Source organism: Ooceraea biroi, chromosome 2 (assembly GCF_003672135.1).
Source record: "Ooceraea biroi isolate clonal line C1 chromosome 2, Obir_v5.4, whole genome shotgun sequence".
Lineage (NCBI taxonomy): Eukaryota > Metazoa > Arthropoda > Insecta > Hymenoptera > Formicidae > Ooceraea > Ooceraea biroi.
This window is the reverse complement of record NC_039507.1, coordinates 9,034,543-9,049,651: the sequence shown is the minus strand read 5'-3', so window position 1 is coordinate 9,049,651 and position 15,109 is coordinate 9,034,543. Positions and strand designations below refer to the sequence as shown.

Genomic DNA, 15,109 nt, shown 5'->3' with positions numbered 1-15,109 from the left:
ATATTGTCCACTATTTTAATACGCTTTTGATTTTCTCTATGAAAATTCCTCTCTTGCGTGTTACATACAAATCATCGGTGTGTATGAAAACGTTAAACATTGATCGGACTATTTCACGGGGGCAGGAGACATCTATCAATTCGCTCACAATTCCCTCGACGTTCGTTTGCACGAGACATCATAATTGATAGCGACGTGTTCGGCGTATTCCATATTTCGTTTCGTCGCGCGTATGGAGCGTTTTCTCATGTATTTATCATTTCGCACGACGACGCAACATGTCCACGAATCGTTCCCGAAAGTGAATCACGCGGATGACAGGGACGGCGCGTCGATGGCGCTTTATCGATCCCGAAAAAACTTTCCGGCAGAAAATAGTCCCTTTCACTCGCGCGTCTTAAGAACCTTAAGGTCAGCGTTTTCCAAAGGACGATATTCCTCTTCTCGGTAGCGCGAGCCTAGGGAACGCTTTCGAGAAGCGGCGCGGTCGCCTATAATAGCCTGAATCGAATAGAATAAATACTATCCTAATTATTTGCGTGAATTATTTCACGGGAAAGAGGGAAATGGAACCGTCTGCGAGTTTGTGGAAAATCCACGGGAAAGATTCACGGGGCTGCTTCTTTCTTCTTTGCAGAAGGAGGAAGAAAGCGCTTTGGAAACCGCTGCCTTGAGCGAAAAATCACGGAATACAGCGCGCCGTATTCTCCCGCTTAATCGATAATTATTACATTAGTTATAATCGCTATGTGGTGCCGGGGCATTGGTACAAGTTATACGATACACTCACAGAAAGAGACAAGAAAATCCTCGGCCGACTCTGCCGGCTGGTGTCGCACACAATACTCCACCTTTTTCTTCTTCATTTTTTTTATCTCTTACACGTACAGGTACAGATATATTAACATCGATTTGTGAAATCGCCTAATCGCTAGGCTATGGTCCGCAATATATTCGTCAGTGCGCAGGTACGCGCGGATATCGAGCGGATACTCTTCCGCTCCAGATCGGCATACGACGTACCTGGCGATCAGCGTCCTAAACCTAAAATCTATAGGTAATTCGCGTGCGCGCGAGACGTTCCTTGCATCTTCAATCGTCTCCCCTGTCGACCACGATTTTATCTCAGGTTCAACCGCGGGCGTATACCTGGACATTATCGGCGATTGAGAATGTCAATTATTGTTATACGTTGTGATATGCACTGACGGTAATTACGATAATTATGATAATTATGATAATTATGATAATTATGATAATGTGTAATCATAAATAATAATTGCAAATTATTACGTGGATGATGAAAGCGTTCATTGGCGTTTCTATTCACTGCATATAATTATATCGGTTTATCTGATGATTGCACCAGTCGATGATCCTTTACAGATTAATGAAAGTTTTAACAATGTAATTATATAATAGACTATATGATTTGACGTCAATTTTCGTTATACAAACTCCAGTTTGTATAATATTACAACCGCAAATTTTCTTTCACGACACAGCATGTGACAGAATTTTCATTATTGTCAAATATGATGTACTGCTACTACGTTGCTGCACTTTGCAAAACATAAACTATAAAATAAATTTAAGCGACACTGCTGATGAAAATAGAAAGTAAAAGAAAGCACGTAAAAAAAGCAGCAGTAGGATATCATCAAGCATATTGGAATTGTGGTCTATAAACGGGCAAGTCGCTTTACTTTATGGCCTGAAATAACTTCCACAATTTTTACCGTGCTAAAACCGTGCAGTGGTTATTGCATTCCCTCAAAGGCCTACATTGATAACGTTATTCGTAGTATGCATTATTGAGTCGTACGTGAACGCTTAATAGCCTCTGCGAAAAAATGGGAAAAGTTATTCCAGGTTCGAATTATACGCGACAGATCCCGCGTAAAATCACCGGGGAAATCAAAAGGGACATTTGCGATTCGCTGATAAAATCCTACCGTAAACATTATCGCGTCCCGTGAACTTGATTATCGCCCGAGATAAAGAACAACGTCGTCGCAGCGAGCGATGTCGACGCAAGGGCCATCGTGCGTGGTAATTGTATTTTTTTGTCGTCGCCTTGATGCACGGCACTTTGCCGGGATATCTCGATGCCCTGAGGGAATCGATAAAAAGAATATACATCGGGCATGGCGATGCATCTCGCACGCGCAATTTCGCCGGGACGTGACTGTCCGCGCGATCGCCTTCGTCAAAGCCATGCGCTTCTAGATGGACGGAAAAAGCATTTCGTTTACGAATTACCATGTCGATATCTCGCCTCGTTCCCCAAGCGCGTCGTTGTCCTCCGACTGTTCCCCACGATCAGGTGTATTTCGTTAGTCGTGCTTCCATTAGTCGCGAAAAAAGGCGCATAAATAGATTCTTATACGCGGATTTTATCAGATTATACGTTACCTTAATATTTTAACGTTCTCCCATATTACCAGGTAGACAAAAACGTCCCTTGCTCTATGCTATATGACACGTCTGCTGTTATGAGATCACACTGGATGAGAAAGAGCTAGAAAACGTATATGTAATACCGAGCACTCATTTACGATCTGAAGAAAACGAGCGAGTTGAGAAACGAGAGCCAGTAGCGAGACTTACTCTCGATTATCGTATATTCCGGTTAATGAGCGACCTTTACGAGCGCTTAGGAGCTGCTTCTTATTTCTAATTTACGAAGCGATCACTATGAAACTTCCATTACGCTCCTTTCGATCGAATCTCCGTTCGAATTTCTACAACACCAATTGAAAATAAAGCCCGAAATCGCGGTAAAGGATCCCGCACGATTAAATAAGCGAGAAATGTAACTGTAATAATTTTATTGTAGAAAAGGTGAGGCTCATCTTACTCATCTTGTAATTTATATTTAAGTTAATATCGTATTGTCGAGATTAGCCACGATTAATAATAAAAGTTTATAAAAGCAAACGCAAATGCTGTAAAACGGCAAATAAGTTACACACTTTCGAAACTGGATGTATGCAGAGTTTTTATGAAAAAAATTAAGTTACTCTTATTCTGCTACGAAATAAATTCTCTATTAGATTATCTCTTGAAATCTATATACATATATACAGGGTGTCCCGGGTTTTAACCGACAAACTGCGGGAGCATATTCTACTAGTGGAAATAAGAAAAAATTCTTATATCGAGTTTGCTTAGAAATGCTTTATTACAAAGTTATAAACCAATATTGAAAAGAAATATCAGATAAGTAACAACGGATTTCACAAAATTAAAAATTATCTACGCAATAAGTAGATTCAAATGTCCTGACATATACGTAGACATTGACAGAATGTCGGTATTCTAACTAATAGTAACGGCTTTAAATCTATCTGGTACTCTCCTGTTAGGAAATCTACGTTGATACTCTCGTACGGCAGCTCGTGCATTTCCGTCACAGAATCCGTACACGAAATGAATATCGGTGTATTCCTCATTTGAAAACACTTTTGGCATTCTGATAGTAATTGCTAGTTGACACGACGATTGAAATCTAACGGCTACTGTCGTGAAAGTAACAATCATACTGAATCGTTTCAACATAGTGAACATGAATACATGTGAATACACGTAACATAAACATCTTCGGCCTTCCAAATTCTACACTATGTTCCGTTGTTACTTATCTGATATTTCTTTTCAATATTGGTTTATAACTTTGTAATAAAGCATTTCTAAGCAAACTCGATATAAGAATTTTTTCTTATTTCCACTAGTAGAATATGCTCCCGCAGTTTGTCGGTTAAAACCCGGGACACCCTGTATAAGCCAAATACCACTCACTGACTCATCAACGTGCAGCCCGGACCACTGCATCTATCGACTTGAAATTTTAAGGGTATATTCCTACTATTACGTAGGTGCTCACTAAGGGTGGGTTTTCCGAAATTCCACCCCTAACGGGTGAGAAGGGGTAAAATGTGTTTTTATTTAATTCTACACATAATATCGCGGGCGAAGCCCGCGTGACGGGGGATGCTAGTAAAATATAAAATCCAGTTTGTGAATCACGTACGCTCAACATCAGCTTGCACAACATTTCTAACGCGTATTTCTTTTCGAAGCCCCTCAATGTGATTTTTCAGTATGTGATTCATTGAACGTTTTCGTAAGAAACTCTCTTAAAATCCCACGTACAAAGCGGTAACTGCGTAACGGAAGTCGACGCAGCGTGCATCGTTCATTTTGAAAATCGCTATTCGTTTAATGACGACGATCGCGCATCGAGAAACATCCCTTAATGATAAACAACGGGGAACGCGAGTGCCGCGGTGAGTGCGGGTGTTCCAAGTGAAATCCCAGCGAGTGCGCAAGGTCGACGCTTAACAATCAGTCGTATGCATCTTTATCTCTTGGACATATTAATCGATTAATCGCTTAATTTGTTAATACGTGCTCTATTTATAAAGCCCCGCGCAGTTCGGCGCACGATAATTCCCGCATCGTGCTCTCGCGAAGTCATCTTTAAGGGAATTCAACCTACTGATTGAAATCACAGATCATTGGAATTTCAAACTATATGTGAAAAATCACATTTATTCCTATAGGTACTTACATAACGTCTATAAGAATCCACAAGAGAGGGTGTTCTTTAATTTGCTCAGTTTGCTCAAGTTGCTTGGAAGAAATGATTTTGGAAACTCTCGAATCCTCGCCGCGCGAATAGGTCGTCTTGTCGTGAATTAAAAAACCCAAAAAGTGTCACGCGTGATTTTTAAATCGCCTCTCGTGTATAAAACGAGAGAGCCGACTATCAAAATCGCATATGGCACAGCAATCCGCGCTCAACTTTGAAGTGGTCATTGATATCGTACAAATAACGTGGGAAACGAACGACACGTATCTACCGAATTTTTATCGCTAATTAAATCGTTTTGATACATTTCACTCGTGTATTTCATACGTGCTTCACAATCATCATCTCCACCATTTCGATCTCTTTTCCTTCCTTTTGTCCATTTGCACGCCGAGATCCGTGATCCCACAGAATCGTGCTTTTACGCTATTATTACTTCACGGTATTGTAATTTCTCTCAACGCTATAAGATTGTATAGCAAACGATAAAGTTTGCTGTAAGATCGTCTTAAGGGGGGAGCCTGTTTTAGAACGCTGAAAATAAGGTATATTTTACGAATTGTTTTTGGAGAAACTATACAGCGGATCATTATAAAACTTTTATGCATTTATTAGTACATGTTTAAAGATAAAAAAATTATTTTTTGATTTGAATATATCGCTTGTAGAGGTCGTCCTGGAGAAATCTTAGTGCAGTCGCGTCGCCGGCATTGCAAATTGGTGAGCATTCTCCTGCCTCCAAATTTCGTCTAAACTGAAAAATTGAAATATGTTCTCGTTATTTATGAATGCCCATCGTCGATGAACCAAAGAGAGAAGAAAAAAGTTGAAAAGTGCCAAAATGGTGGAGCTTAGAACGCAAAAGTACGATTTTTAGGCAAAGGTTTTGAACTTTTTCATGCAAAAATAATTGTTTAACTTAATGTTTTTATGAATATTAAAGCTTCATCGACGATGGGAATTCATAAATAACGAGAAAATATTTCAATTTTTCAGTTTGGATGAAATTTGGAGGCAGGAGAATGCTCACCAATTTGCAATGCCGGCTGCACTAAGATGCCTCCAGAACGACCTCTACAGGCGATATATTCAAATAAAAAAATAATTTTGTTTATCTTTAAACATGTACTAATAAATGCATCAAAGTTTTATAATGATCCGCTGTATAGTTTCTCCAAAAAATTTCGTAAAATTATACCTTATTTTCAACGTTCTAAAGCAGGCTCCCCCCTTAAACGATCCGCCACGAGTATCGCTCCTTCGCGTCCATCACTCGTATCTCGTTTAATACGCGGTTTAATATCAAGCCGTATCAGTAACTCGATGAGAGCAGCCATCCTTCGAAGCCACCTGGAGCAACGACGACGTTAAACGTTAAGCCGGTGGATTTAACGCCGATACCGATTAATAATCAGATCGCCCTGACGGCCGTTGCGACGCTATTGACACTTCCGAGCGGAGATCTGTACTAATCGTTTTTGTTCGGAAACGGAAGAGCACGCGTATCGATACATTCGATATCCCTCTCCCCGGTGACGTACACGCAATCACGAACTGTTACCGCAAAATCCCGCAATTCCGCACACCGAGATCTCTATCCCACGACAAATCTCCCCCGACGTTTTTCTTCCTTCGATTTATCGCACGGCAGATTGACTTTACGTTCGCGAAAATTTTGTTATATCGAGTTACACACGTACGCGTACGCGAATAGCGACAGCTAGAAAGTTTAAATTGTTTTATCCGCTGTCAACATCGGCCAGAAACTCGAATGATATCACGCTGTTCGAATTTCCGTTATAATGGAATTTCGCTGCACTTACCAACTTCGAACGAGGTACTGAAAAAAAAGGAAAATGGAAGAAAAGAAAGAGACTTATGCTCGGGGCTCGCAAACGAAACACTTTAGAGCGTACGCAGCCGTATTCCGATCCGATCGAGGAGCTTTGAATGCAAATAGCGGCGTACGCGAGCTCTCCTTCGATCAATTCAGAGGAACTTTCCTCTCCGTTTCCACACGAGTTAACTGCGAGATTGCGCTCGTTCGTTCCTCCGTCAAGAAAACGCAATAAAAATCGTGCGCAAGCGGCTACCGTATGTAAACCCGACGTAAACGCGGTGCAAACGAACGCGCCAGGTCGAGATAACGCGATAACGCGCGGCACGTAGAAGGAAGCGTGTGCCTGAGTACCGGCGAGTTATCCCGCGTGTGTGTTCTCGTATTACAAAAATAAATATCGCGCGCGCCAGTTGCCTTGCGCGGGGCTTCGGATTAATACGGTGTACATGCTGCTTGATCCACTCACCGTCTCCTAATACGCGATATCGCAACGGCGAATGGCAATCAATAGTCTCAATACAATGTGCCGTGGTTCTCCTCTCTTTGTCCATCAAAGAGAGAAAGAGAGAGAGAGAAAGAGGGAGATAGGGGGTGAGCATAAAGGAATGCATACGTACGTTCTAAATCGACAATCGAAGTCCGCTAACGAGCTATCGTATGTCGATCCTAAATTGTACGCATGCTACATGTACGTACATAAGCATGTATAAATGCGTCCCGGGCCGATACACGCGGGGTCGAGACCCGTTGTTATTTCGACGAGGGCGGCTTCGACGTGCCGCCCTGTGCGCCGAATGCGACCCTCCCGCGCCAATTACCGTGTTTTCGCAGTCGTGCATAAACGCGGGAATCGGCCCGCAATTCAGCCTCGTCGAGTTCGCTCGCATCCGAAAACCCGAACTCGCCGAGTTTACGCCGCGCCGATACCGCAGCGAGAGTCGCGGATCGCCGCGTACGACGGGGATGTTAAGGGGTAGTCTAGAGACCGAGGACCGAGTGCGTCGCTTGAAACGCAAACGGAAGATCGAGCTACGACTCGAGATCCGGACGAACGGTCCAGCCCGACGCGGATTGTACGCGTCGCGTGTAAGTCGCGAGTGCAATTAGCCTCGGAAGGAAATGCTCGCCTTATTCATCGCTAGGATTGTATTATACTATATCTAGAAGGATACTACTGAAAGAAATGGCTTAGCGTCACGTGCACATATTTTATTGCGACGCTCCGATTGCAATCGAGCACAACTCGCTACATTCGGACGAGGATCGATCGACTGTCTTGCTCCTGTCGATAGATAAGAAAACGATTTATTGATCATTTATTTCGTCGTGTTTCGCGGCGAAAGGTCACTGGCATTAAGGGATTAAGGTCAGGCGCGCGCGCGATTGGACAGATTCCACGCGCGATGTGCAGCACATCGGCGCACGAAATCTCGACGTTCGCATATCTTTAAACGGGCGAAACGCGAGCATGCGAAATGCAGATTGAGAGATTTCACGTTATCGTTCCCTATAATCGTAATAACATTGTGGTAGATGCATCGAGATCGGCGTGATATCCCGAGCGCGTGTCTGTGACATGGACGTTTGAATTTCGAAATGCAAGGTAGTATCGCGTACTTTGCGCTGTTGGAATTTTAAAAATCGCCCGGAGCATCTGCCGAACATTTTCGACAGTTTTGCATATTGCAGATCTACTTTTTACGCGACAATTTCGACCGATCCCGACACGATGAAGAACCTTTTCAAAAATATTACGTTGCACTCTTCCGGGAAGAAATGTGACCTATCGGAGGTAAAAATGTCGCGCATCGAGCGATATTGCGCAACGCTCGTGGAACGCTCGTCGCAGCGATTCGGTCGAGGAAGACGAGCGCTTGATCGGCGCGTTATAATAATGGTACAATTACAATTACAATTACAATTACGGTTACGTACTAGAGAGATCCCGTTGCGAAAGTGGAGCTGACTCAACCCCCGTGGCGAAATTACGAAGAGAACCGCTCGCGCGTGCTTCGCGATACGATAGGAGCCATCGATCGCTCCGCTCGAATTCGCATTGACTGTTCGCGAAGGCAGGCACCGTCGACGGAAAACGAACGGAAGGGTGCCATCGATTCCTTCGTACCATGGCGCGTGGTTCGCAAACGGGACCCGGGCGCGATGCTACGAGCGTATTACGAGCTATTGTGAACTGTGCGCGAGTCACGCGAGATAACGCGCTCGTATTAAATTATTACGCCTCGGCGAATATTACCGTAGCCGTTAAATTATCGGGAAAGCGGAGTAACGAAGGTGTACGATACTGTAGCGCAACCCCCTGTCGTCCAACTCGAAAGTTCGCGATCCCTTTAACGAGAGAAGAGCCCCTCGTAACTGCGTCATCGGTCGCAACTTTTTTCATCATCTTCGACTCACTTCTTTCGTCAGGATCGTGCACCGCGGACGCGGCTAAAGTGTCGTACAGTGATAAACGAGAACGATCGATCAACGGATCACGTCTGTTGAAACTGTTAAATCTGATGAAAAAAAAGATTTATTTAAGTCTTTACAAGCTGGCGTCGACTGCATGTTAACATTTAATAGCTAAAGTGTGTAGTTGGATCGTTTCTGCGAATTTCTGTCTTCAAGTATTAATCTCTGGCCAATGTCGAGATAGAATTGCACAGCTCGGCGATTCTACGTCCAGTTCACAATAGCTTGCCGCAGAATTTACGCGCACATTCAGCCACGGGCAAGAAAGTTATCAGCGAGTTTCGCGTGTTAAAGGTTGCAAACGACCGTCTGCCAGTCAATGAGAACAAAGACGATCGACAAATTGGCCCCGAATTCTCCGGCGTCGTCGCAACAGCGACTTGAACAATGATTTGCTTCTCGGCCGACGATAGAGCTAACGCGACCGACTTTCGTAGCCGCTCGATTATGTTTGAACAGCAATTGATTCGTCTCATGAAAGTTGCAGTGTCGTTACCTCGAGTATAGGAAACGTTTAAAGTTTCACGTTAAACCAACAGCGATGAATCTCTACGTTAATTCTCATCTTACATTCGCGCTATCGTTCGCCTCACAATTTAATGCGACGTTACCGCATGCGGTGTTCCAAAAGAGGTTTATTGGAAAACGAGCTGTTTTCAACAAACAGGACATTTATGATATTGTGTCCCGAAAAAAGGAAAAAAGTACGGCAAACATGGTAAATCATTTGCGATACACGCGATTTTACGTGATATTACCGTTTACCGCAGCGCGAAACACGATATTGCGAAAACTCTTTATTTCCGGCGCTGGCAGCTTCGCTGAAAAATAGAGAAAAAAGTCCGCTACGTCCGAATTTCTCGCAATTGCCTTCCGCAAATATTCGGTCCGCTTTTTCGGTTCCGCTAGCGAATATAATGACCGACAATGGTAGTTCTCGGATTGGCGAGGATAATCTGAGCAAGATGCACTTTGCAACTTTACATGTTCGTTTTACTGCGGGAGATTTAAAAAAGTACTCTTCGGAAATTGAACTTTTCCTTTAAACGAGTCGAATCTTTCTTTTTAAATTGTTATTTGTAGAAAAGCTCAAGAGTTTCAAAGAAAGAAGGGGAGGCACTTTCGAACATGTGAGTCAAAAAAGGTTTTAGACAAATACATTTAAAATATAATATTGTACTGTAAAAAGTATAATATTAATTGAAGATACGAAAAATTAAATTATAATATCATCAATCACAAGTCTAAATGATATACATATTAGCAAATAAGCAATTGATATTAACTCATAAGTTTTTTAAATTTTGTCAAAAAATATATTCAGTTAAATAAAAGAGGCTGAGAGATATTCGTATGCGTATACATACTTGATAATAATTGGTTAACGCTTATATGTTCTGAACATGTTTATTACGTTATCGACGCTACAAGGAAACAGCATTAGAACTTTGTAGCGTTTAATGCGCCAAATAAACTTCATAATACAAATCAGGAACCATCGTATGCAATTTGTATCATGAAGTTTACTTTGCCGAGCGTTTGTAGTTACGTCAATTAGTAGCTCGCTTCTCTCCTCAACTCCACGATGCGAAAGTATGTAATCATTTTCAGCATAGTAACACTCAATTACCGCGAGAGAAGAAATGTTACTGTTGAAAAATTCAGCAGATATTGCATTTCGTAGGAACGGGGCAAGACATAATTTTGCGTTAAATGTTTTAGTGAAAAGGTGAAAGAGTGCATATTCTGTGTTAGTGCGTTTTATGGCTGCGATATAAAAAAGACACTTCACTGAGTAACTTAAGTGCAGCAGAAATATGGAAAGATGTAACACGTTATATTTTTTTACTCTGACATATATGACTAGACATCGTTTTACTCGATTAAATTAGAAATCTGGTTCCACCTCGCCTACGATAACAGTTTGAATCATATCACGAGAAAGAATAATAGCGAACGGAATAAAACCTGATCGAGATGATGTCTCTTAATGTAAATTATCGGCCGATCTGCTTCTTAGAATAATCTTGCAACAGCATGCACGTACAGACGCTTGATGGCGTAATCTCCTCTTGCTATATTTCAAACGATTTTCCATGAATTATTTCAAACAGAACCCTTAAGCTTTCCCCAATGATAACATGTGTGCGTGAATAAAATCAAAGCTCGCTGAGGAAGGATTAAAGAAGCAAACAGCTTTATACATGTACCGCCGTAGAGGGATCAGAGATTTCGAGTAATATATTTCAAATGGAAAGACGAAATACACAAAAATACACACATATACACGCACAGAATGCACAGCCGCAGGATTATAAAATGGGGCGGAATGAATCATGCAGTTGCGAGAATTTCAGTGCGCGCACATCGCGACGGATTACGCGGCGCATGCAGTTCTGGCGAGTAGGCGCACCTTAGCGTATCTCCGTGTAATTTAGCTAATTGAAGTGGGCAACGGCGACGGGCACGACGCCAGAGGATTTTCACAGAATGCAAAAAAAATTAATAATCACGTTATTTTATATGCCGCTCGCAGGTTTATATTCGCGCCGGTTTGTCCGGAGTTAAAAAATATAGAATTCCCACCCCATTTGCGTCGGAGCAACAATATTGTTTCACTCGCATGACGTCGAATCTGTAATCACACAAGCTTGTCTGATCGATATCACGGCAGCTCGTGTTCCGCGAGCTCAAAATGAGCTGCTTGCTTATCTTCGATATTGTATCACGAAGACAAAACGCCGTGCAACGCGTGCCTACAGCGGAACTAAACAGTACGCTACGTGACATAATTAAATTTTGATCGTGACATAAATGTACAGAAAAAACAATTTTAGATTTATCGATTTCTCTATGATGCGCAATCTTCAGATACATGTGCAACGCGCATTGTGCCAAAGCTTCCAAGTTTAACGTCGTTTCGGTGAACTGTCACATCGCACACTCGGCGAACTGATGAAACTTCGTATTCGTGTGTTTCAACCGTTCTTTGCTCCGGAAGAACGTTCGCTTTCGAACTCGTTCACGGATGAATTCAGCACCAGGCGAGCTTTTGCCGGTGTTAAAACGTTCCACGTTGCTAAGGTTGATTCGATCTGACGTCGGTTGGCCAGTCGGTCGCTCGGTGTGTATCGGAAGATCGTTAGGAAATTAATTGCTTGTCGCGCGGAACGACCTTTCGCGGCGACGATTCGATTCGATTCGATTCACCTGCTGGCGCCATGCATTGCCTTTGCGTCTCGCCGCGGATATCGAGGCCCTTTAACTCAGGAGAACGGCAGTCATGATGGTCGGGCGACCCACTTATCTTTCATGGCCCCATATGTATTTCACGCCATATATAAGCTGTACCACTTAACGTTCCGACACGGTCGTGCTTTTCGCATGTTGCAGCTGATCACATAATGCACTGAGAAGCGACACGTATTGCGCGTGTGACTGAAAGGTCCCTGCGTAAAGGGAATGTAATATTTGGTCATTTAGAATGAACATTTGTGAGTGGAAAAATTGCAGATGCATCTCATAAATAAAAAATTTTTAATAAACGTAAAATGCTTTTACTCGAATGCAATCTGTGATGACTGTTGAAAAGCTTAAGGACCTTCAACTGAAGAGTCTTCAGATTTTCAGGTGACTTATATTATTCATTGCGTTTGATTTCATTCTTCGAATCGCTTTAATAATGATTTATAATAATTAATGGTTTCTTTGGTAGAAAAGTATCTTTCCTGGATTTGTAATTACAATTGAAATTGCATTCTATCTTACACGTGCTAGCTCCTTCGAAATATAACGATCGGAAAATTCAATTTTCCTTTAATAGCTATCGATAAAGAAAAATTGAAGGTAATGCGTGGAAGCATGAGCGGAATTCTTAAAATAAATACAAAGCAGAATTATTGCGAAAATAAATCACGAGCTTTTAAATGTGCAGAATAGGGAAATGCTTATAAAATATTTACAAAGTTACACATTTTTAATAAATTCGAATAGGGCGAAAAGTTTGATATGCAACGGCGATATTGTATTAACTATATTGCTTTAGCACAGAGTGTGGTTCTCAAAGGCAATAAATTTGAAATATCTCCAGAAAATCTATGAATAATTATTTTGTTTTACACAAAAGCCAGAAGGAATACCCGTTATATACTTCATTTTATTAAATTTGGGAAAGTAAATGTGATTGATAAGATCAAATGTTCATAATTAAATAATTTCTCCACAAGTTTACTTTCATTACACCTAAAACAAAATTAAAACCTGAAATTTCGAATTTTTCATTCTTTACCTCTCTTACCATTATTTCCCTACTTACTTTTGCCCAATTCTGCTTATTCAGCACACGTAGCATTTCCTATCAGTTCGCCCACTTATAATCGCCATAATTCCTCGCGCTAACGATATCCCCGTACCATCAGCGGAAAAACATTAGAGAACCACTGCTGCGGCGACTACTAGACAAACCGCAATGGGGCGGTTATCTCTCTGCCCATATTGCTATCTATCCTGGAATTTGCCTATATGGTATTTCAGCTGAAAACGCCAAGCGCAAAAGGGTGAGTGAGCTGTCGGTTCGCCGACACGGCTGAGGATTGCCGATCCCTACGGCGATCCGATCGATAGCTCGCAATTCTGTACGAGATTGAAATGCAAAATATCGGTGCAAACATAATTTCGCGCGCTCGCGCACACATTTTATTATTATGCAAGCTGCAGACCAATCCGTGCATGGACGTGGCTGGTTCTTACGTTATTCGTACAAACATTCGTCCTTATGGCGAGCAAAAATTGTTTGCGCGTCGCCTCTTTTTGCCGCTCGTATTTACGGTCGCGGGAACACGATGTAAGCATGATCGATTGTGTAGCGTCCCGTCGAGCGGACGTGATAAGAATCGATGCGATTCCCTACCCGTAATGGTCTCGGTTATGCGCGATAACGAGTACGCCCTGCTAGTAATCTACGCTGATTGCGCTGCGCCTTCGCGGGGTGTCGCCTTTTTCGCATTACTTCACGGGTATTTTATTTCACGCCTTCCTCCTCGCGTCCGCGCGCGCGCGCGAGCGGAAACGTACCCCCTCGCGATAACGACGCTCGCGCTCATCGTGGTATATGCGCGCTTAAAACAACCCCCCCGTGGCCTATATTTACGCTTTACGGTAATCACAAAGATCGTACACTCGCCGGACTTCTCACCGGGATTAAGGGCGTTTTATCACTCGCGCCCGGAATTTTTAAGAGCCATGAAGGATCCGAGGATCCTTGGAAAAAATTGAATTGAATCGTAAAAGTGGAGAAGACTCAACGAGTTCTCGCGTTCTCGCCTCGATTGGCAATTAGAGGGCAATTAGAACGTGATAGAAAAATCGTGCAGCGCAACGCAAGATGAAACTGATCCAAATTTACAGCCGTCGAAAGTCACAAGCTTCGCGCGGGCAAAGTAGAAATCATCTCCGCGGCCTAGTTTCAATGATCGGTCTCGGCGTGCCTTGCAACGGGTGCAACGGAAGGGATCACCTCACCCACAGAGAAGATGACAACCACGTGGCGTCGTGAAACGCGGCCGGAAAGGTCGCTACGTACTTCGTTACAAAGCGATACGCACGTGTCTCCTCTCCCGCGAAGTCGAGAGTTACAGTCGAGTGCAGGTCGATACTCGTGTCGTCCTCTTCCGCGACGAGAGTCGCCCCTCGTTGACCCCGTGCTTAAGCCGCCGCTGCTGAAGTAGAGTAAGAAGACACCCTCGACGGAAATCCCTCGTCGTCATCGTCGTTTTGTCGCGATGACTCGCTCGTTCCAGATCATTCCGGAACGAGACGGTGATCGAACTCACCGATCCGTCCTCTCTTTCTCTCCTATTGCCGGGAGATTTTACAGGACGTGCAGATTCTCGCAGCTCTTCGACTTGCTGTCGCGTGCCCACACCTTATCGAGCAGATTGCGCACCTTCAAGCTGGTGCTGGTCCGACTGCCGCGATACTTCTTAGGCGAGTTGTTCTCCGAGCACGAGCCCAGCGGCGATTTGCTGCGATTCTTCCGCGAACGTTTCCGGAACATCTCGCGGGTCCTCTCGGGATTTTCCAGCTTCAGACGAATCTGCGTGAGCAGACCGACCAGCAGCTCGTCGACGTTGTGGTTGATGCCGACGGACGTCTCGATGAACTTGCAGTCGTACGACGTCGCCATGGATTTGCCCTCTGTAATC

General features: G+C 43.2%; 1 protein-coding gene across 11 annotated transcripts in view; it reads right to left on the bottom strand.

The window, feature by feature from the left end:
• Positions 1–8,826: 8,826 nt before the first annotated feature.
• Positions 8,827–15,109, bottom strand: part of LOC105276785 — a 46,106-nt gene continuing 39,823 nt past the window's right edge. For all 11 annotated transcript variants that reach the window (XM_026967957.1, XM_026967959.1, XM_026967958.1 and 8 more), the window contains one exon: positions 8,827–15,101. In XM_026967957.1, coding sequence (XP_026823758.1) covers positions 14,776–15,101 — 326 coding nt within the window. In that variant the 3' untranslated portion in view covers positions 8,827–14,775. The remainder of the gene's footprint in view (positions 15,102–15,109) is intronic.